The sequence below is a fragment of the Podarcis filfolensis genome (assembly GCF_964270895.1).
Source record: "Podarcis filfolensis genome assembly, chromosome: 5".
Taxonomy (NCBI): Eukaryota; Metazoa; Chordata; class Lepidosauria; order Squamata; family Lacertidae; genus Podarcis; species Podarcis filfolensis.
This window is the reverse complement of record NC_139608.1, coordinates 7,884,620-7,906,854: the sequence shown is the minus strand read 5'-3', so window position 1 is coordinate 7,906,854 and position 22,235 is coordinate 7,884,620. Positions and strand designations below refer to the sequence as shown.

At 49.1% G+C, this 22,235-nt stretch overlaps 1 protein-coding gene across 2 annotated transcripts in view; it reads left to right on the top strand.

The window, feature by feature from the left end:
* The window catches only part of EPHB3 (EPH receptor B3), an 87,311-nt gene that overhangs the window by 56,991 nt on the left and 8,085 nt on the right, over positions 1–22,235 (top strand). For both annotated transcript variants that reach the window (XM_083612765.1, XM_083612764.1), the window contains exons 4-9: positions 14,601–14,756; positions 15,610–15,945; positions 18,234–18,358; positions 19,698–19,866; positions 19,983–20,088; positions 21,562–21,614. In XM_083612765.1, coding sequence (XP_083468891.1) covers positions 14,601–14,756; positions 15,610–15,945; positions 18,234–18,358; positions 19,698–19,866; positions 19,983–20,088; positions 21,562–21,614 — 945 coding nt within the window. The remainder of the gene's footprint in view (positions 1–14,600; positions 14,757–15,609; positions 15,946–18,233; positions 18,359–19,697; positions 19,867–19,982; positions 20,089–21,561; positions 21,615–22,235) is intronic.

Genomic DNA, 22,235 nt, shown 5'->3' with positions numbered 1-22,235 from the left:
TTATAACAGCTGGCGACGGGCACTTAACATAGAATCATAGATAATTGTAGAGTTGGAACGGACCATGACAAAATCTTTTGCCCACCGCGGGGCCTGAACCCACGGCCCTGAGATCTACCAGCTGAGCTAAAGATTCTGTAAATCAGGAATGGTGGCACCTGTGGCCCTCCACATGTTACTGGACTACATCTCCCATCATCCCTCACCACTGGCCATATTGGTTGGGGCTGATGGGGAATTCCACTTTGTGTCGACAGGCCCCTTTCCACGGTTTCAGCTTTTAAGATGAGCCAGTCATGTTAAGGACCTGTTTTCCACCAGCATATGGTTAGCCACTGTGAGAACAGGATGCTAGACTAGATGGGCAATTGGCCAACAGGCTCGTCTTATGATCATTCCGTAGTATTTTTAGTGGCATTTTATCTCTGGGATTTCATATGAGGAACAGTCTATAAATATTGTGCAATAAATATAAACATCTGCAGGAGCACAGGTTCCCCACCCACCAATCCTTGGTCCATCTAATTGCCCAGTTTCCCCCCAGGATGAGAACAGCTCTCCTTGTTCGTAACTTGGCCTTCCCTAGCTCTGCTGCAGCTGAGATCCTCTTTCTTAATAGTTGATTGATCCCAGAACATGGAAATCTACAAATGGGTGGTTAGCAGAATCAGGAAAATCACACCTGCATTGTTCACTTGAGAAAGTGCCCAGGAGATGAATAGCCAAGTACAAGGCCTCAAACACCGATTATAAGTAAATTTTAAAAAATCACTCACAGCAGAGATCTAGTCACCTTCAACCTAGTGGGTCACACTGTGCTGTTCAGTTTATGGGCGAAACTTTGGCATGTGTGCTTTGCAGCCTGAAAACAAACCAGGCTGTGCAACTTGGAACATTCGTGGCGAAAGGGTGTCTGCTTCTTGGACGGGGCTCAGCCCATAAATATGTATAAGGCTGTTTTGCGGGTTTCGAGGGGAGGCCCCAAAGGTCAGTCTATTTCGGTTCAAAGCGATGCAGGGCAGGTGTCATACCCCAGCAGGGAAGTCTTGACTGCCAAAAAGTTTTGGAGCCCATTCTAGCCACCAGATGGACGGGCCATGCTCTCCAGCCCGCCTCTCCGGGTGGAAAGCGTTGACACAACTGTTTGGGAAAATACGTGCTGAAGCTGGAGACATTCCTTTCCCCCAGTAGATCCTTGGTTAGTGCCGTTTGGGAAGCCCAAGCCGCGTTCAGCTGCGTGAGACTTATCTTGTTTTCCTGGCCTCTGCTTCAGGGGCAGGGAGGCTGCCCAAGAAAATAAGGCTGTTTCACATCAGTTTCCAGCTCCCTGGAAGATAGCAATCTTTTCTCTCTGGGTTGAGGCTTTGATTCTACACCCCCCCCTCCTCTGCAAGGCAGAGCTAGTCCCAAACACTTTGGCACTCGACCCAAATGGTACTTCCCTGTGGATAAATACACTGCGCAACCCACTAGTAAAATTCTCCTGTTCCTACCTCACGGGGGAAATAACAGAAGCTGTGCGAGAGAGAAAGTGCAGCTCTCATTCGTTTCAATGAAGTTTGCGCACCAGAACTTCCCGCTGGAGTGTGTGCCTTAGATCGGACCTCTCTATCTCCAACTCTGCTGCCCCTTATCTCCACCCAACATCACCCCTCCTAAGGTGTCCAGCTCTCCATGGCTCCTAGTAGGGTTGTCTGCTGCAAGGCACATAGGAACCAGAGCCTGCAAGCAAATCTGCAGCAAACATTCCCTGCCTGCCTGTATATCTGCCTGTTCAGGGAAGTTTTTAATGTGTGACATTTTGATATATTTTTAAGCCTTGTTGGAAGCCGCCCAGAGTGGCTGGGGAAACCCAGCCAGATGGGCGGGGTACAAATAAATAATAATAATAATAATAATAATAATAATAATAATAATAATAATAATTATATATCTGTTTTGGGATAAAGGGAAGGAACCCAGCTTTTATCAAAGCACCTCTCATTGCCTGGAGAAAGACTTAACGCAAGTGACTAGGTGGGTGTTTGCAACCCTGAACTTACAGTTACATGCAGAACTTGCTTTTCCCAAACAGCAGTCATGTCCAAGCTCAGCTCTACTTAGGGGTGGGGGGGACCTTTGATGCATAGTAATATTCTCCCTGTTCAGCTGAGCAGCCAGCAGTAGGGCAGATAGAGATTACATACAGTTGACTGCTCCTCTGTGCACACAAATCCCCTGCATGCAGAAAACCAATCAGTCAGGGAGAAGAGCGAGAAGGCAAAGATGCCAGTCATCTCCTTGACATCTCTTTTTTTGGGGGGGGGGAGGTGGAGCATTCTGCCAGGTGACCCTGAACCTGCTGACTAGAGCCCACGCACAGATTTACCACTCTTTGTCAAAACTGGACCAACGAGAACCTGCACTTCCATGAATGTACTTGACAGCTGGGCAAGGGTTAATTTATAACCCCAGGAAGTCAAACACCATCTTTGGGCCTCTGGTAAACAAACAGATTTATCAACAAAAGCTCAGCATGGACCTATGGGAAGAGTCAACTGAGAACACTCCATTAGCAGTTACTACCATTGTGGGTTGCAGTGCCACTTCTCAGGCAATATATACACATTGATGCGGTGAACAAGGGATGTGGGAACCTGTAGCTTGTCAGTAGGCCTGGCTGATTTACTGATATGTCACCCTGGACTGGTTTGAGGGCTAGAGTGCTGTGGCGTCTCACGGGGGCAGGGCTGATGCAATTGGTTGCTCCCAGGTTTATGGCAACCCACGTCAGAAATGTTTTTTGGCAAATCCTTGGATGTCAAATTTCCTTTAAAATAGCTCAACAACTTTGGCCCAAAAATGGTTCAAATAAGGCAACCCTACTATATCATAGTGTAGTCGGCGGTTCGAATCCCCGCGACGGGGTGAGCTCCCGTTGCTCTGTCCCTGCTCCTGCCAACCTAGCAGTTCAAAAGCGCGTCAAAGTACAAATAGATAAATAGGTACCGCTCTGGCGGGAAGGTAAACGGTGTTTCCGTGCCCTGCTCTGGTTTGCCAGAAGTGGCTTAGTCATGCTGGCCACATGACCCGGAAGCTGTACGCCGGCGCCCTCGGCCAATAAAGCGAGATGAGCGCCGCAACCCCAGAGTCGGCCACGACTGGACCTAAGGGTCAGGGGTGCCTTTACCTTTACCTTATTATATCATGATGTTCAGCTGGTGATACATCACGAGGTTGAAAAGCTGCTATCGCCCAGCCCTACTAGTCAGGTGTTGTTGGGACTTCAGTTCCCATCTAGCAGCATGGCCAACTGTAGTCCTCGGGTTCTTCATCCTCAGCTCTAAGTTGATCGTTGCTTCTTACCCAAGTGCCTTAAGAAGCAAGGAGGAATGGGAGTCCCCAGCACATTCATTTTCTCCGTTCTGGGATTTGTGTGTGTGTTGCATGCGGATGAGGAGTTCTCCATCCTTTTAGCATCTATGGGCTGCCTGAAGCTGCAGGGAGACTTTCCGCCTAAGAGAGAACCAGGCCTGGGCCTCAGAAGCCAACCTCCGAGGGCCCTGCCTTGAGATCAGGCCAGCTCATCCCATCGCTCTTTGATCAAAACGAGCTGAAGGCTGAAGCAATCCAGGGAGTGGCTTTCTCAGGGTAACTGGTTGGGCAAGGCAGCCTTAAGAGAGCTGCCTCTGTGCTGAGACAGCCCTATGAGGATTGCAGCAATGAGTGAAATATCCTGAGCTGTGGGTTTCATCTCCCAGCGCTTGGCTCACGCGCTGCTTAGATGGACCTCTTCCTTTGCAGAGGCCAGGTCCCTTCGGTTCGCGGCTGAGCGCACATTGGATGCTTCATGTTCCAGATTTCTTACTCAGCAGGGGACTTGGGAGATGGGCGGAAAGGGGTTCGTATCAGCGAGGAACATTTGCTAATAAAACGCTTAGGTCATCCGGTGGGATTTTTCCAGAGAATTGCAGCATTAGCAAAGCATCCTAATGGATTGGCTCCCTCTTTCCTGGCGCTGCCGCTCCATGCGCGGAATATTGTCTCTGTGTCTGCTGTATCAGGGATGGTGGCCCTCCCAGATGTGCTGGCTGGAGCTGTTGGGAGACGGCGTCCCAGGAACATCTGCAGGACCACCAGTTCCCTGTCTGTGCACTACGTGGATGTCTAAGGCACTGTAATGTGCTTGGTTTGGTTTGGCTTCCTTTGGACAGCGCTCTCCAGGGATGGTGCAGGTGCAAGGTTGGCCATGCTTGTTAATACAGCTGACTCTCCCTGCCGGTTACAGACTCTTGCTATTATTTATTACATTTATACACCAGCTTTATCTTCCCGGGAGCTCAGGGTGGTGTATATGGTTCTCCTCCTCCTCATTTCATCCTCACAACAACCATGCAAGGTAGGTTAGGCTAAGGGTTGGTGACTGGCCCAAGGTGAGCTTATGGCTGAGTGGCGAGCTTGAATTATGGCTGGCCAGCCTTCCCTCCTCAGGAGGGTTGGGGAACCTTCTATCCAGGGAGCAAAGGCAGCCCCTACAGACCTCTCTTTTTTGCCCCCCACCCCCCGGGACTCTTCCTTTTTGCCTCGTTAATTTTAATTTCTGTTAAGAAAAGTTGTTGTATACTGCTTAATTGTAAATAAAAGCTCTAAGTGGTTTAAAATTTGATAGATAGATAGATGATATATAGATTAGATAGATAGATAACAAAAGTAGAATTTAAAATAAGCTTTTTAGAAAAAATCAAAATATAAATAAAATCAACTACTACTAATAATAATAATAAACTACCAGCCCTGCTTTGCACCCTCCTTGAATGTTTTTTGTCTGGCTCCTTGAACTCTGATAATGCCTCTTGCTTGCTTGGCTGAAGAATACCTGGGGGAGAGAGGGAGGCATAGAAACTAGCATACTGCACAGAGATGAAACTCTAATAATAATAATAATAATAATAATAATAATAATAATTATTATTATTATTATTATTATTATTATTATTATTATTTATTTGTACCCTGCCCATCTGGCTGGGTTTCCCCAGCCACTCTAGGCAGCTTCCAACAAAAACCAAAAATACACTAAAATGTCACACATTAAAAACTTCCCTGAACAGGGCTGCCTTCAGATGTCTTTTGAATGTCAGGTAGTTATTTATCTCTTTGACATCTGGTGGGAGGGCGTTCCACAGGGCGGGCGCCACTACCGAGAAGGCCCTCTGCCTGGTTCCCTGTAATTTGGCTTCTCGCAGTGAAGGAACCGCCAGAAGGCCCTCGGTGCTGGACCTCAGCGTCCTGGCAGAATGATGGGGGTGGAGACGCTCTTTCAGGTATACTGGGCCGAGGCCATTTAGGGCTTTAAAGGTCAACACCAACACTTGGAATTGTGCTTGGAAATGTACTGGGAGCCAATGTAGGTCTTTCAGGACCAGTGTTATGTGGTCTCGGCAGCCACTCCCAGTCACCAGTCTAGCTGCCGCATTCTGGATTAGTTGTAGTTTCTGGGTCACCTTCAAAGGTAGCCCCACACAGAGCACATTGCAGTAGTCCAAGCGGGAGATAACCAGAGCATGCACCACTCTGGCGAGACAGTCTGTGGGCAGGTAGGGTCTCATCCTGCATACCAGGTGGAGCTGGTAAACAGCTGCCCTGGACACAGAATTGACCTGTGCCTCCATGGACAGCTGTGAGTCCAAAATGACTCCCAGGCTGCGCACCTGGTCCTTCAGGGGGCACAGTTACCCCATTCAGGACCAGGGAGTCCCCCACACCCACCCACCCCCTGTCCCCCGAGAACAGTACTTCTGTTTTGTCAGGATTCAACCTCAATCCATTAGCCGCCATCCATCCTCCAACCGGCTTGTTGCTCTGCCTGCTTTTTCCTCTTGCCCCACCCGCCATTTCCATGTGGCCCCCGAGCTGTATAAGGTCCCCCATTCCTGCTCTAAGCATGGCTTTGAAATGATCCTGAGGCAACTCTGGTTGTCATTAGCTGTCGTGAACTGCTGCACTGCTATAAGGCTTACCTGGGGAGCCAAAGCACTCCTGACCTCTTCACCGTGAGCAGGGCTGCAAGATAATATCACACCTAGAATCACAGACTTGTAGAGTTGGATGGGACCCTGAGGGTCATTTAGTCCAACCCCCTACAATACAGGAACCTTTTGACCAACATGGGGCTTGAACCCAAAACCCTGGGATCAAGAGTCTCGTGCTGTACCGATTGAGCCTGAAAAACAATTCTACCTCAGCTTGGAACGGCTGTTGTGAATCCTTCTTACAAAAAAAAAGTGATGGAATCAGCCGTATGCCCCCGAAGCCTGTGATTAATTCATCTACTTTGAATCTCTTTTTTTGGGGGGGGGGAGATATAGAGCCTTTCCCCCCCTCCCCATCCTTGCAGCCATGCCTGCAACAAAGGGGTTGATTATGATGTGAATGGAAGTCTGTTTGAGGGTTTGGATCCAGCTACTCACAGCTGTGGCCTCCTGGCATTTATCAACCCCCCAGAAAAGAGGGTCACACAAGACGCCTTGTTCCAACCAACGGAGCAGGCAGCGGCTTTGAGGGGTTGGGGGCTAGGGGGCTGCCCGCACAGCGGGGGGGGGGGGCTTCTGCTGGGTGTCGCCCACAGGGCTGACAGGCTGCAGTCAGAAGGGGCACTTGGTGTCATCTGCCGGTGAGCGGAGCAAGGAGGGATGGCTGGGGGGGGCGTGCCTAGTCTCTCGGGGAATGGGAGGCGAAGGCAGGGGGCTGCTAGTAAGCCATTAGTCTCTCGTAAGGGAGTGGAAATGCTAGCCTACTTTGCAGGGGTGTTGTACTGATAACTGAGCCTGTGTGTGAAATGCCTCTCTTGCCTTGCATAAATGCGAACCCACAACCCTGAGATTAAAGTTCTCATTCTCCGCCAACTGAGCAGGCGTGATGTTCCACATTCATTTCTCAGTGTTTCCAGTGTGCTAGGATTTGGGGAGGCCAAGACCCCAGCTGGGGCGAATCGTGGCCATTTGGAGGAGGAAGCTGCAGGTCCGCTAGGTGGGTCAGGCTCAAGATTAAGGCAGCTCCTTATATGAAGAGAACACAGAGGCAGTTTCTGCCAAAACTGCAAGCAGTTTAATAAAATGCATGTGCAAATTGTTTTGCTTAGAGAAGGTACTGAGGAACACACACACACACACAAAAAGAGAGGGAGAGATTTGTAGCAAAAAACAACAGCTCAGCAAAACGAATCAGGCAGGACACCTGTAGCCTTGGCTGGTGATAGTGAAGCTGGTTTCTGTCAATGTTCCCCTTCAAAACATATTTATTGAAATTTCTAACATTAAAAATTGGAAAGCACAGGTTCATGTGTAGAGTCTGTCATATAAAATCTGTGGAAACACTGGTGCTCCCAGGAATGTAATATCGTTTCCTTCTCTTGGTTTTATTGTGGAAACAAAAGGGTCTCATCTACCACCACTGTCCCGTGACTGATTGTGCCCCACTCTGTTTACAACAGCCATTGGTTTCATGGAGCAACGTCAGCTCCTCACAGATGACTCCTGTGGCACATCTTCTTCTTTTGAATTCCCAGTAAACCCAGCACTGCTTATCAAAATATTCTGAATTCCGGAGAACCCACCCCCTCGCAGGTTCATTAGAAAATGTGCAAACTGTACCAAAATTTTAAGTACTTGGTGATGATTTGGGAACTGAGAGGGCAGAATATAATTATCCGTGGACCTTCTGGGTCCCCAGGATGGATCCATTTTACCCGTGGGCAAGTGTTTAGCTGAAACCGGGCCAAAGCCATTAAGCAGATGAACTGAAAATGAGGAAAGGGTGTGGTTTGTTAGTTTATGTGCTGTCATCAAGTTATTTTCATTGCCCTTTAGCTCCAGGGTGGCCAGTGTGGTGCCCTGCAGATGGAGTTGTACTACAACTCCCATAATCCTTCATCATTGGCTATGCTGGCTGGAGCCAATGGAAGTTGGATTCCTACAGCATCTGGAGAACATTGTGTTGGGTATTAAGGCTCTGGCAAGGATTTACTTGGCTCGCCAAGTCTTATGGGAAAAAGTGACAAGTGGGGTGCTGTGGGGTTCTGCCTGGGCCCATTGTTGTTCAACGTCTTTATAAATGACTTGGGCGGAGGAATTGAGGGGGTGTCCATCCAACTTGCAGATGACACCAAACTGGGAGAGGTGGCTAATGCTTCAGAAGGCGGAATCTGGATTCAGAATGACTTCAACAGACTTGAAAACTGGGCCCAAATTAACAAAATGAATTTCAGTAGGGAAAAACTACACAGATATACGATGGGGGACACCTGGCTTACCAGTAGCACATGTGAAAAAGATCTAGGAGTCCTAGTAGACCAAAAGTTAAACATGAGTCCACAATGTGACGCAGCAGCAGCAAAGAAAGCCAATGCTATTCTAGGCTGCATCAACAGAAGTCTAGTGTCCAGATCAAGGGAAGTAAGAGTAGCACTCTATTCTGCCTTGGTCAGACCACACCTGGAATACTGTGTCCAGTTCTGGGCAGCATGAGTTAAAGAAGGGTGTTGACAAGCTGGAAGGTGTGCAGAGGATGGCAGCCAAGATGATCAAGGGTCTGGAAACCAAGCCTTATGATGAATGGTTTAAGGGGCTGCGTATGTTTAGCCTGGAAAAGAGGAGACTGAGAGGAGGTATGATCTTCAGATATCTCAAGAGCTGTCACATGGAAGATGCAACAAGCTTGGGGTTTTTTTCCTGATCCAGAGGGTAGGACCCAAGCCAATTGCTTCAAGTTACAATAAAAGAGATTCTGACTAAGCATCAGGAAGTACTGTCTGACAATAAGATCTGTGGAGTCTCCTTCATTGGAGTTTTTTTAAGCAGAGGTTAGATGGCCATCTGTCATAGATGCCTTAGTTGATATTCCTGCATTGCAAGGGATTGGGCTAGATGACCCTCCCAACTTCTATTATTCTATTATATACTGTCCTCAGGAACACATTGGCAGCACTCTTAAGCCCAATTCAGTTAGACTTTTAATGCTGAATCACCCTGGCATTAAAAACATAAGCATTGCCTTCCTGTTTTATGTCAAAGACCCATTGTCTCCCAGTGCACACAGTCTCCAGTAGTGGCCAGTTGGGACCTGGTGGGGAGAGAGAGCCTTCCCCACCCTCTGGCTTCTGGTGTGGTGATCAAAAGGCCTTTGAGCATCAAAGTTCCATTCCCAGCTAGAAAGTCCATCTTCACTCAGCGCATAGTTTAAACTATGGATCTCGCTCCTACAGTAAAGTTACGAGATTTTTTTCAATGAATCTGGGGGCACTTTTCAACTTCCTACTAAATAGATGGATTTTGTCAGGGAACTGATTTGTCAATCCAGGGAATGGCCCCAGGAAACAGGGATGTCTGGTAAACTTATCCTACGGGAGGCAGAGATAACACGAAGGGCAAGGCTATGGATGGTTACAAGCCATGATTACTATGTCCTGCCTCCACGGTTGGAAGCAGAATACCAGTTGGTGGAAACCACAGGTGGGAGAGTTCTCTCGTGCTCCGAGCCTGCCCACAGGTTTCCCACAAGCCTCTGGTTGGCTACTCCGGTTGGCCATTGGCTCGCAGCTGGCTCTTCCATTGTTGTGACTCATAACGGCCCTCCATCAATTTGCCTAATCCTTTAAATTAAAAAAAAAGCCGGCTGAGCCACCAGGGCCTTGACTGCATCTTGTGGCAATGGATTCCAGAAGTTAATTATTGATGACAGCCTGGGCTGTAAATAGTCTGGAATGCCAGCAAGGTGGGAAGAAGGAAACACGAATGGCTGGGAACAGAGCCTGAGGGAAGTTGGGCAGACAGTCAGAGGAGACAAGGTCAGCGTTGGTTGTTGCCCAAGCAGATCCCAGACCTGATCCAGAAGGTCTGGGCCAGCATCTTTCCAAGGTCAAGAGAAACCAATGGGCTTCCGGAAAGGGGTGTTTGGGTGCTGAAGTCCCCCGGATGCCAGAGGCCATCATTTATTCTGGGGACCCTCTCAGTCCATGGCTCCTCGGGGCAGTGGAGCTAAGATCTGGAAAGAAGGCACCTTGACAGCCACACCACTGTGACAAAGAATTCCCTGTTTCCTCCGGATTGAAGGTTGTCCCACATTTACTGCGCCGTAATTGGCTAACCCACTTTGGGAGATGTAGTAGCTGCAATGGGGTAATAACCATGCGGCGAAAAGCCACGATTTGCACATCCAGGGTGAGTCAATGCCATGAATGCTTTTCCTCACATTCAGCAAACATCATGTGCCCAGGAAGCAAGAAGAAATAAACAAATACAAGTTGACACATTAAGACGTTTCCGGGATTCGGGCCCAGCCCAGGGTAAATAAGGTACAACTCTAGAAAGGGATACCTCTCTAGCACAGACTAGCCAAGATGGTTGTTGTTGTTGTTGTTGTTTGTATATCACCCTTCATCTGTAGATCTCAGATCTACAGAATCATGAAATGACAGAATTGTAAAGTTGGAAGGGACCCTGAGGAACATCTAGTCCAACCCCCCGCGATGCAGGACTATGCAGGTGTCCCATTCAGGGATTGAACCTGCAACCTTGGCATTATCAGCACCACGCTCTAACCAACTGAGCTATCCAGGCATGAAAATGCAAGATACATGAAGGCAGAACAGGCCACTACAGGATGGTGAGATGCTGCAGGCATAAATTTCCTAAGCGAGGAGGTTGCACATAGAGCCGGAGGTCTTACAATGTTATTCATGAAACAGGATTCATGCACCTCGAAGCTAGAGCAGGGCTGAGATCTAGGGGAGCCTGGGAAGAGATGATGGATTACGGGTCTAATCACTTTCCTTCCTTCCTCACCAAACAACTGGAAAGGGAACATGGAAAAGTCAAAAGGCTCTGTTAAATATTTGCCAGAAATCTGGCAGGGTAGGGGGATATGGAAATTATTCATCTGATTTGCGCTTGGCAAGAGGGCAAGGACGGCGTTTGCTGCCTCTGGATTCCACCCACTCCGGTTTCGGTGCAGTCCTGGCAGTTTCCTGTCACACTCCAAATTCCTGTGGCACTTCTCTGTGGTTAGGCAGGATGAAGAGGGCTTTGCCTCGGCAGTCATTGCCGGGGTCGGCGCACTAGGGCTGGGCCCCTGAGCCTGACCACGCGTGGGGAGAATTCCTCCACCCCTCCTGTTTACTGCTGTGTACTCATGTCCTGCCCTGGGTGGGTTGGATTTTTTGCTCTGGCCACAGGATGGGAGTCTGGGAAGCCTGCACTTAAAAGCACGACAGGTTTTGAAATCGGAACTTGCAGCGCAGGATCTGCTGCATCTTTGCAGAAGCTTAAACGTTTAGGAAAACAAGGGGAAAGCATCTCGTCCTCAGGGCGGCAGAGAGGGAGAGCCTACAAATAGACTCAAGGGGAGAATGAGCCCATCTTGGGGAGAGGGAAGGCTTAGTCCTTGCAGCTCTTATCTTCCCACCCTGCACCTCTTTCCGTCAACAATAACTTTCCTTTCCCTGTCCCCAGTATTTAATAAAGTACCCAGGTACTTCCTATTTTGATATGAACCAAACTAGGAGCTGGTGCCAGTTAGGGAAGGCATATTTTTTGTTATGTATTTTGTGTTTTTTATATTGAAATGTTATGTTGCGAGCTGCCCTGAGATCTATGGGTAAAGGGCGGTATACTACTATTACTAATAAAAAGGCAATTCTGAGTGTGTTGGACTGGTGGTCTGGTTCAGTTCAAGGCAGGATCGTGTGTCCACCAACCTTCACTACCAAAGGTAAAACAAGGCAGTGAATTCACTCCCATGCACTCAGGAACATTTCCAAAATCCCAAACTCGGCTGTTTTTATCTCAGAGCTAGCCGGGTGTGCTAGTTCACTCCATCAATGGAATTATTTTAGATGTGGCGTGGGGTGGGTTGGAAAGCATGAAATAAAGACTCCAGCCCTGACCCCTCCCCTTGGATGTGCAGTCCAGGATTCTGGCATCTCATTTTCTGATCAGCTCTGTGCATTTCAAATCTGGGTCACTCTGTGTGTGTGTGTGTGTGCGTATATCACGGGCATCCTCTTTATGCAATGACCATTTGTTCTCCAGTCTCAGTCCCATTGATTCGTTGGGCCAATTTTTTAACTTGCATTCAATGTTTTTTGTTGAGAACAGAGGAGCCATGTGGATAGCTTGGTTGGTTAGAGCGCAATGCTGATAATGCCAAGGTCACAGGTTCGATTCCTGCACGGGGCAGCTGCGTATTCCTTCATTGCAGGACTACATAGTGCTCAGGGTCCCTTCCAACTCTACAGTTCTATGATATTATTATTATTATTATTATTATTATTATTATTATTAATTCATACCCCGCCCATCTGGGTGGGTTTCCCCAATCAAGTTGATTGAGGGGCCCCGGTGTGATTTCCTGATGTCACATGTGACGTTGTGAGGAGCCAGGGGACAGAACTGAACACCATCTGAACATTGAGGGGGCCTGGCTCCCTAAAAATATGTGTATATATATTAAAAAATGGGGGGGGGCCTGAAACTGCTTCAGTTGCTAGAAGCTGGTGTGTATGGTTGGGAATCAATCAAAGCTGGCAGCCATGAAGTTATTAGATCAAAAGGTTCGTGTTTTCGGCCTGTCCCTCTCCTTTTTTCCCCGTTCTCTCCCACTCTTGCATATTTTTCTTTCTTCCCTATATTTATTTGAAGTAGTAATAATAACCATAATCAATAATAAATACCAAATCCAGGAGCAGGAGAGAGGAAAGAAAGGAGCTGTGTGGAAAACGGCTCAGTCAGCCCTCCAGGCAAAGACGGCCTGGGACGTGGTCGGTTGTTCCAGGCCCCCGGGGATTGGAGGGTGGAAAGGAAAAAATGTCTTGGCTCTCGCAGCCTGACAGCTCAACAACTGTCAGTCTGGTCCACGGAGGCAGCTCCGAGGTCAGCAGGAATCCCAGAGCGAGATGCTTCTCGCTCTTCTCCCGGGATTCCTGCAGTAGTTTGAGAAGACGTGGGGGAAAACTCAGCAGGCAGGAGCCTCCTGGCAGCACTGCCTCTAGGGCTCTGGGAAGAAAAGCTGGGGGGAAATGTTCCCACACGGCCTGGGGGCAGTTCCAAAGCCCTCAGGGTGCAGATTCCACCATAAGCCGCCCACCAAATTGAAGCTGACCATGGCTGGACGGTGGGGTGTACATTTATGGGCTTTAAAATTATTATTTTGTGACGTTTTAATGTTTTTACTGTACACTGCCATGGATTTCTCCCTCCGAGTTGGTGGTTTATAAAAAAAATATGCAATACTGTTCAAATCATTGTGGAAGAGAAAGAGCTTGGTTAGGTTGACATGCTGACAATTTAAATTTGGAAAGTTCTTTGCAATTTCTCCCCCGTTTTGGGTTCACACATGCCTGTGAATACATAGTACATGTATACATACATGTATACATATGTATACATATATACATGTATATGTATACATATACACACACACGTGTGTGTGTGTACATGTGTACATGTACATGTATACATGTGATACATGGCTGTATCCAACTCCCATTTAAGGGGCAGGAGACTTGGATCTGAGTGAATGAGAGAGAGAGAGAGAGAGAGAGAGAGAGAGGTAAACTTTGCCCAGGGCCACAGCCCTCCCTCGTTGAACCTCTCTCGGATCTGGCGTCTTCATCCACATCCACGTCAGTGCCATCCTCTCTGCATTCATGGACATTGGAAGTGATTGGAAATAAAAGGAAGAAGGAAGGGGACTCTGGGAGAACTGTGGGTGAGAGGAATGGAGCAGCCTTGAATGTCAGGCAGGAGAGCCTGTGGCTCTCTAGATGTTGTTGGACCGCAACTCCCAATATCGTTCACCATTGGTTCTCCTAGCTGGGGTGATGCTGTGGACAGAAAGCACTGCCCTCGCTCTGATTTGGCTTTATTATGACGCTACGTAGCCAGTTAGATTTGGCTGTGGCCAAAGCTAGTTCAGAACGAGGGCAAGGTCTTCATGTTCTCACGGGGGGGGGGGGGGGGAGAGGATGGTACTTAGCAGTAGAGTTTCAATTGTTGCCACCATTAGGACTGTGATTCAGATCGCAGCTAAAAAGGTAAGAGGAAGATACAGGCCGCCACCATCACCACCAAGGCCCTTTTCCAGCCACCATTAGGAACCTGACTTCAGGTGCTGCAGGCAACCCAGAATTTGCGCCACCAGTGTTTGCTCTGTGATGGTTCATTTATCTAGATAAAGATCAGGGTGTGCTTGTCTGTGTCTCACAACACCATATTCTTCTGCATATAAATTGCTTTAACTGATCCCAGCCTTGTGTTTTCATGTTGTTGCAGCCTGTCCTGGGATGACAATAATAATGATTAATAATATGCAAGCCATCGCTCCATGCTGTGGCCAACATGCCACAGTGATTGTTAATTTTAGGATTTGCTTGTTATTGCCCGGCCGGGCGAGGGCATTCGTTTGGGTGAGGTGTTGCAACAAAAAAGTAGGCTGAAATATGAAGCATTTTGGTTTTTTGCATATGTGTACCAGCTCTGCGTTTGCGTGTAATGGGGCTAAATTGGATCTCTTGTTGTGTGCCAGTAACTGAGACCTCCTCTCTCTCCTCCCCACCCCCTTTCTAGCCTGTGGACCGGGCACCTTCAAGTCAAAGCAGGGGGAAAGTCGGTGCACCCCTTGCCCTCCCAACAGTCGGACAAGCTCTGGGGCAGCTACTCTCTGCATGTGCCAGAACAACTATTTCCGGTCAGACACCGACCCACCCGACAGTGCCTGCACCAGTAAGTCTGCCCTTCTGCCGCTTGGCGTTTCGTTTTCACTTCAAAATGTGTTTATTTTGGGCTTATTTTTCCACTCTAGCTTGAGGGTACCAAGGCCAGTGAGATGATCCTCTAAGGTAGCACATGAGTGCGTTTATACTTCCGCCCATTGCTTTGTTGACGAAACTAACAATTTACAAAAGATTTGCAAAGCTGCTTCGGGAATTGGGAAGATGGGAGAAGAGGTATGCTGGTAACGCCACACAGAAATGGCTTTTGGGGTGGGGTGGAGCCTCTACGCTAGCTTTGGGATGCTGTTGCTTACTGGAAGGAAAGGTAGCCGGGAGGTTGGCGTGGTGTAAACGCACTGGCAGAACCAATCCTGTGCTTCTGCCGATGTTTATGCCCCACACCAATTTCCTTCCCCATCTCCCTCCTCATGAGCAATGGCAACCTTCCTGCCAGGAACCTCCGCTCTACCCAGCCAGCGGTTTCTGATGTCACAGGTACTAGCCAATCGGTGCCCTCTGCAGCCAGCTTTACCCTGGCTCGGACTAAACCATGCTGCAGACTTGCAGAACCAGTCTTCTTTTTTTCAGAGCTTAGTTCGGGAGAGAAAAGGGTACATTTGCATTGTACCCACTCAAAACGCCACGCCTAAAAGCGTTACCTCTGCTTCCTCCAATACAAGGTGGTTGTAAAGATGACTAGAGAAACTTGTATGCAAAACTCGTCAAAGACTCACGTGCCTTTGTGTAAATGCTGAGCAACGTTTTATTTTATTTTTGGAGAGGGGTGGCAAAAGGCTCTGGGGAAAGCCCAGCTTTGAGGGTAAGTCTTTCGGGGACTTGAGCCTCTTTTGATCCCGTGGCAGGTGTCCCGTCGGCCCCGCGCAACGTCATATCCAATGTGAACGAAACATCCCTGGTGCTGGAGTGGAGTGAGCCCCGCGACTCTGGGGGCCGGGACGACCTGCTCTACAACGTCATCTGCAAGAAGTGCAGCGTGGAGCGCCGGCTGTGCATGCGCTGCGATGACAACGTGGAGTTTGTCCCCCGCCAACTCGGCCTTACCGAGAGGCACATTTACATCAGCAACCTCATGGCTCACACGCAGTACACCTTCGAGATCCAGGCCGTCAATGGGGTCTCCAGCAAGAGCCTCCAGAACCCCCAGTTTGCCTCTGTCAACATCACCACCAACCAGGCAGGTGAGTGCTTCATGGGAAAGGGAGGGCAGCTGCCTAGGCTCTCCCTGGCAATCTCTGCCGAGCCAGCGGTGAAGCAGGAACCTCTGGGATTGAGGCCCTTTCATGCCAAACAGGCCTTGAACTTGGAGTCCTGGAGCTGCCATGAATTCCTGTAAGTGTGTCTGATTGTGCATCTAGCCAAGGATTTAAGGTTGCTGTTCTAGAGAACGTAAAGGGTGTTGGTGATTCTTGCTTAAAGAATCAGGAGGGAGCCTTATGGTAACTCCGTCCTTTATTTCTAAAATCTTGCCCGAGGTTTGTTTATTTTTAAGGAGTTTGTACACATTTCCCCTCCGATGAAATGAGCCAGTGCGATGGTCTTCCAGACTTCCAGACACCTTTCTAGAGCTGAAGGAGGAAGTTTGGAAGAGAGATGTTCTTTCCAACTTCTTCCATCTCTATGCCCTTTTCCAGGCTCAGACTGATTCTCCTGGAGCTGGATTTTACCCAGATCTCATGGGAGAGCAAAGTATGTGCACACACTCATTCTCTCCTGTCTCTTGGGACAAGGGGAGAGTGATATGCAGAAGGGAAGTGTCCAGATGAGTGGCTCCAACACTCATTCAGAAATACAAATGTGGGTCCACTGACCTCCAGAGATTGGGGGCTCCTGTTGTGGAGTCAGGATGGCCAGGGCCAGCTCGCCCATGAGACAAGGTGAAGCAAGTGCCACAGGCAGCAAGATCCCCAGGGATGGCAGATCTGGTATCCAAGAACACATTGCTCACTGCTTCTGCTAGACCTGCTGTCTCCTCAGCAACCCTCTCCACAGCGGCGTCTCGGTGAATAGGAGGCACTGCTGCTCTCCTCCCACCCTCTGTTACCAATGTTGATCTTCATCCCACCCCCGCTTGCTCATGGCATAGATATTCACTCCCCTCTTCTTCCCTGGCAAGGCGGCACCATTTTGTGGTTTGCCTCAGGTGCCAAAATGTCTTGAGCTGGCCCTGATAGTGGGCATCATTCCATGTTGCCCCAAAGACAGCTGTTCCGATGTGACCAGTGGGAAATTGCTGGTGGAGCTTGATGAAGGGCTACCGACCTTTCCAGAAGGCTGCTACTGTTGGGATATGCAATAGAGGAAGCGAAAAGGGTTTCCGTTCTGGATGATGGACTGGATCTTCCAGCTCAGGTCCTGCATTCCAGTGACTTAGCAGACACGTTGGCGCCTATCATGCCTTTCACAGTGACCTGTTTGACACAGCGAATGGAACGCCAGTTGGCTCTCCAGTGGAATTGAGCCATTTTTAGTGGCCTTGCGAATGCTTCGTTGTGCCTCCAGCTTTATTTGAGTCCTGGAAATCTTAGAAAATGGCAGTAGAAATCTGGCCAAGGAGCCCCACCCTTTTTGGGGCCAAGGAACACATTTGGAAAATCTAACATTCATGCTGGAGAAAACAATTCACATAAGAAATACTGGTGATTCTCAGACTTGCAAAACACCGACATGTAACCCCACAAAACAAGCAAAACACAGGTGAACTAGACAGGCAAAATTCACCCCCAAAACAGGCAGCGCAAACACACGCAACCTAATAAGAAAATTGCAGGTGAACCCCTGGCTTCCAAAAAAACCCAACTGCCCAAAATACAGGGAAAGCACCCCAAAAGCACCAGGGTGGCCCCCATCTTCAGAAACAATAATGCATCCAAGGAAATGGCTATTCCTCAAACTTACAAAGCACCTGCAGGTTTGCCTTTCCCCCCCCTTACTTGAATGTTTTGGATGGGAGCTGGAAGACCAGGCTGCTTTCTTTCCTTTGAGCACCCAAATCAGGCCCAGAAGATGCTAGAGCAGCCTTTCTCAACCTGTGGGTCCCCAGATGTTGTTGGACTACAACTCCCATCACCCCTAGCTAGCAAGGCCAGAGCTCAGGGATGATGGGAGTTGTAGTCCAACAACATCTGGGGACCCACAGGTTGAGAACCGCTGTCCTAGAGAAAGGAAAGGAAGCTGGAAGCCGGCTTCTTAGAGAGAGAGAGAGAGAGAGAGAGAGAGAGAGAGAGAGAGAGAATAACAATCTTTGTGAAAAGCATTTTGAAAATCAGGAGTGATGGGGAGCCCTGATGGACCCCAAGGGAAATATGGGGGGAGGGCAGAGGCACCATGGTGCCTTCGGGTGCTGCATTGAGGACCTCAGTGACTCACATGTTCATGCCCCGAGTTGTCTGTCAAGGGAACCAAATCAGTGTTATTTCTGCTGATAAGGAGGGAGGCTGACGCTTCTTCTCACCCCCCCCCCCCACAGCTCCTTCAGCAGTTCCCACAATGCATCTGCACGGCAGCACGGGAAGCAGCATGACTCTTTCCTGGGAGCCTCCAAAACAGCCCAATGGGATCATCCTGGACTACGAGATAAAGTACTTTGAGAAGGTAAAGCTAATCCTCTGGCAGGGACGTGGCGGGCACACTTCAGCTTGACAAACACTCGGCGCACTTCTTTTCCCGCTGAGAGGGGAATTAGTGTGCTGAATTCTACTGCGGTAGCCAAGCAGGTGAGCCAGCCAAACAGGAAGACCTCCGTTCAAATCTTGCTGTTTGTGCCGCCGCCCTGTCTGCAAGGTAGCGGGCTGGGGTGATGCTGGCATACTTTACAGGGGTGGTTGTGATGATTGCTGCAGAGATGGGGGAATCTTTCAGGCGTTGTGGGACTCTCCACTCTCACCAGCCCCAGCCAATATGGACGGTGGGAGTTGGGGAACAGCATCATCTGGAGGGTGCTAGATTATATTCCATATCTAACGAAACACTTTAGCAACGAGAGGTGCAGTACAGAGCAACGGTTAATAACAGCAGCAACAAATAATGACGGTTAGCGGTGATAAGGAGGAAAGAATGCAGGTTATTTAATGGGGGGAAGTATCTTATCAATGCACAGCCTTCCCAGGCTGCCTTTCTTTAGAGAAAACCACTAGAAAGTTGTGCAAAGGAGAATTCTGGGGGGACCTTGAATGCCTTCGCTCTGCATGTCCCTTTCTTGTAAAGGTAAAGGGACCCCTGACCATTAGGTCCAGTTGTGGCCGGCTCTGGGGTTGCGGCGCTCATCTCGCTTTATTGGCCGAGGGAGCCGGCATACAGCTTCCAGGTCTTGTGGCCAGCATGACTAAGCTGCTTCTGGCGAACCAGAGCAGCGCACGGAAACGCCATTTACCTTCCCGCCCGAGCAGTACCTATTTATCTACTTGCACTTTGACGTGCTTTCGAACTGCTAGGTTGGCAGGGGCTGGGACCGAGCAACAGGAGCTCACCCCGTCGCGGGGATTCGAACTGCCAACCTTCTGATTGGCAAGTCCTAGGCTCTGTGGTTTAACCCACAGTGCCACCCACGCCCTGTCCCTTCTTGTAGAGATGCCTAAAGCAGGTGTGGGGAACCTTTGGCCCTCTAGGCGTCAGGAACATAAGAAGAGCTTGTTGGATCAGCCCAATGGCCCATCTAGTCCAGCATCCTGTTCTCACAGTGGCCAACCAGATGTCTGTGGGAAACCAGCAAGCAGGATTCGAGCGCAAGAGCAACTCTCCCCTCCTGCTGTTTCCAGTGACTGGTCTTCAGAAGCATGGTTGCCTCCAACTGTGGAAGCAGAAGACAGCCATCAGGGCTAGTAGTCTTTGACTGGCGTTCCTCCATGAATTAGTCTACTCCTCTTTTAAAACCATCCAAGTTGAGGAAGGGTTGGATGTGACCCTGAGATGCCCCTTTTCTTTTCCCCTGCAGCAGGAGCAGAGCGACGGCATCGCCAACACCGTCACCAGCCAGAAGAACAACGTGCGCTTGGAAGGGCTGAAGTCCAACTCTGCCTACATGGTGCAGGTCCGGGCTCGCACGGTGGCTGGCTATGGGATGTACAGCCTCCCCATGGAGTTTCGGACACCAGTGGAGGATGGTATGAGCTCTGCACCTTCCCCTCCCTTCCCCACAGGCTTCTGCCATCCAAGCATCCCTTCCTTCTCCACTCCCACCTTCCAACACTCTTCCTCCCTCTTCTTCCTCTCCTAACAGGCTCCAGTAGCAAGAGCTTCCAGGAACTGCCTCTTATCGTGGGCTCGGCTACCGCAGGCCTCGTCTTCGTGATCGCGGTCGTGGTGATAGCCATTGTCTGCTTCAGGTACTGGCGGGGACGAGGGAGAGCCTGAGCTCCAGGGAGGGGCGTGACTATTCATTCTGTCAAGGATTGGATCTGCCTATATTGGTGGTAGCCAATTTGTGGTGCTGTCCAGATGTTTTGGACTATGGCCCCCATTCCTCCAGATGTTGCTAGACACTCAACTCCCAGCATGGCCAGTGGTCAGGGGTGGTAATCCACAGGGTCCGGAGGGCACCACGTTGGCTATCCCTGGCTTGCATGAACAAGCAAAAGTCTTGCGGCACCTCCAAGACTGATTGATTATGACTTAAGTTGGGGACAGGGAGACTTCGCCTTTCTAGAAGTTGTTGGACTCCCATTTCGCATTGTCCCTGAGCATGGATCCAGTGCTGGAAATTAGCCAGTTGCAAGGCACATTTTGTGACTGGTGCGAGTCCCATTGCGACTGCAGGGAGATCTCTGAATGCCAGGTTGGCAGATGGGCAAAGCAAAACGTCACTTATGGAAAGATTTGAAGTATTTTCCCCGAAGCTTGCATTTGCTTTATTCTGGATTGTTTTATTTGATGCTTTGATGTATTGTAAACTGCTTTGAGATTTGTTCTTTAAAATATAAAGTGGTATAGAAATGAAACCAACAACAATAAAGATCTCATCAGGGGTGGGGGGAGGTGCCTAGACATTCCATTGTAGCGACCTCAACCATGGCTTAAGGTGCTATTTGGTGATCACCTTATATATATACAGTGAAACCTCTACTTACGGACATCATCCATTCCGGAGGTCCATCCGCTGGTCAAAACGGGATGCTAGAAGAGGCATCTTGTGCATGTGCGCATTCGGTGGTAGTGCGCTTCTGCACACGCGCAGGTGGCAGAAGCCGCATGTGCGAATCGTGGCAAACCCAGTGTTTACTTCTGGGTTCGCCATGAATGCAACTTGGAACGTCTGCGAGACGAGGTGTATGTAAGTCGAGGTTCCACTGTATATGAGTTTCTAACACTGCAGGGGTCATGCTGGTTAGGGTCGATAGTCGTTGCAGTTTGACAGCTTCTAGAAGAACCGCAGGTGCCCCCATCTCACCAACTTTCGTGGACTTGATTCCACTTCATCAGATGCATGGTGTGCAATTCTCAGTTATCCATGTCTGTATAGATATCTGTATATCCACGGAGGCGAAGGGGAATTATAAGTTGCGAGGTCAGAGGGAAACAGAATGCGGAAAGTGCAGACTGTGGCCCTTCAGTTAGAGGTGCAATGCAACTTAAGCACAAAAGCCCTTTATAGCACCCTGCCTTCATGGTATCCCCAGGGCTGATTGGGGATCCAGCTATTACCTGTGCATGGATAACAGACCAAGAGGATGGGTGGAGTAGATTTCGGCTCTCTGTGTGCAATGGTGTTCAGTGTTCCAGTGCTCAGGTTTTGGTGGAAAGATGACCAGGAGGCGGGTAATGTTGCAGGCTGTTTGATGCCTTCTTTTCTCTTTGGGCAGGAAGCAACAAAACAACACAGACTCGGAGTATACGGAGAAGCTGCAGCAATACAGTGAGTATCAAGCCAGGGGTGGCATGAGCACCTGAGTCACACAGGCATGTGAACATTGTTTTTGTGGGTTCTGCTTTCTCAAGCTTGCATTTATTTCCCAGAGATGCCTGCATGCCTGTGTCTGCTCAGCAGCCCCAAAGGAGGCAGTCACCCTTGTTGCAGCTGCATGTAAACCTCTTCATCCTCTTTCTCCCATGGAAAGGTGGTACATAGCGGTGAGGATCATGTATCCTCACAACTGTGCTTCCTTATGGCAATTCCTGGCGGCATTCTTCCAACCCCAAGGACCTTTGCTTTCCGTTTTGACAAAAGAGATTACAAGTTTCCAGCCCTCATTGTAATAAGGAAAAACTGTCCATAGTATTCAGAACAGGATTTTCCTTTACGGGTGTCACTGAATTGAAGGCATGTAAAAACCGCCTTTTTAGTTTAAAAAGAAAAATAATTGCATAATTTGCCACTAGACCTACATTGGGCAAAAAGAATCCCGCCTTGCAGGGGGTTGGACTAGATGACCCTCGTGGTCCCTTCCAACTCCACAATTCTATAATTATATGATTCTAATCTCAGGGATGGGACGCAGGTGGCGCTGTGGGTAAAACCTCAGCGCCTAGGACTTGC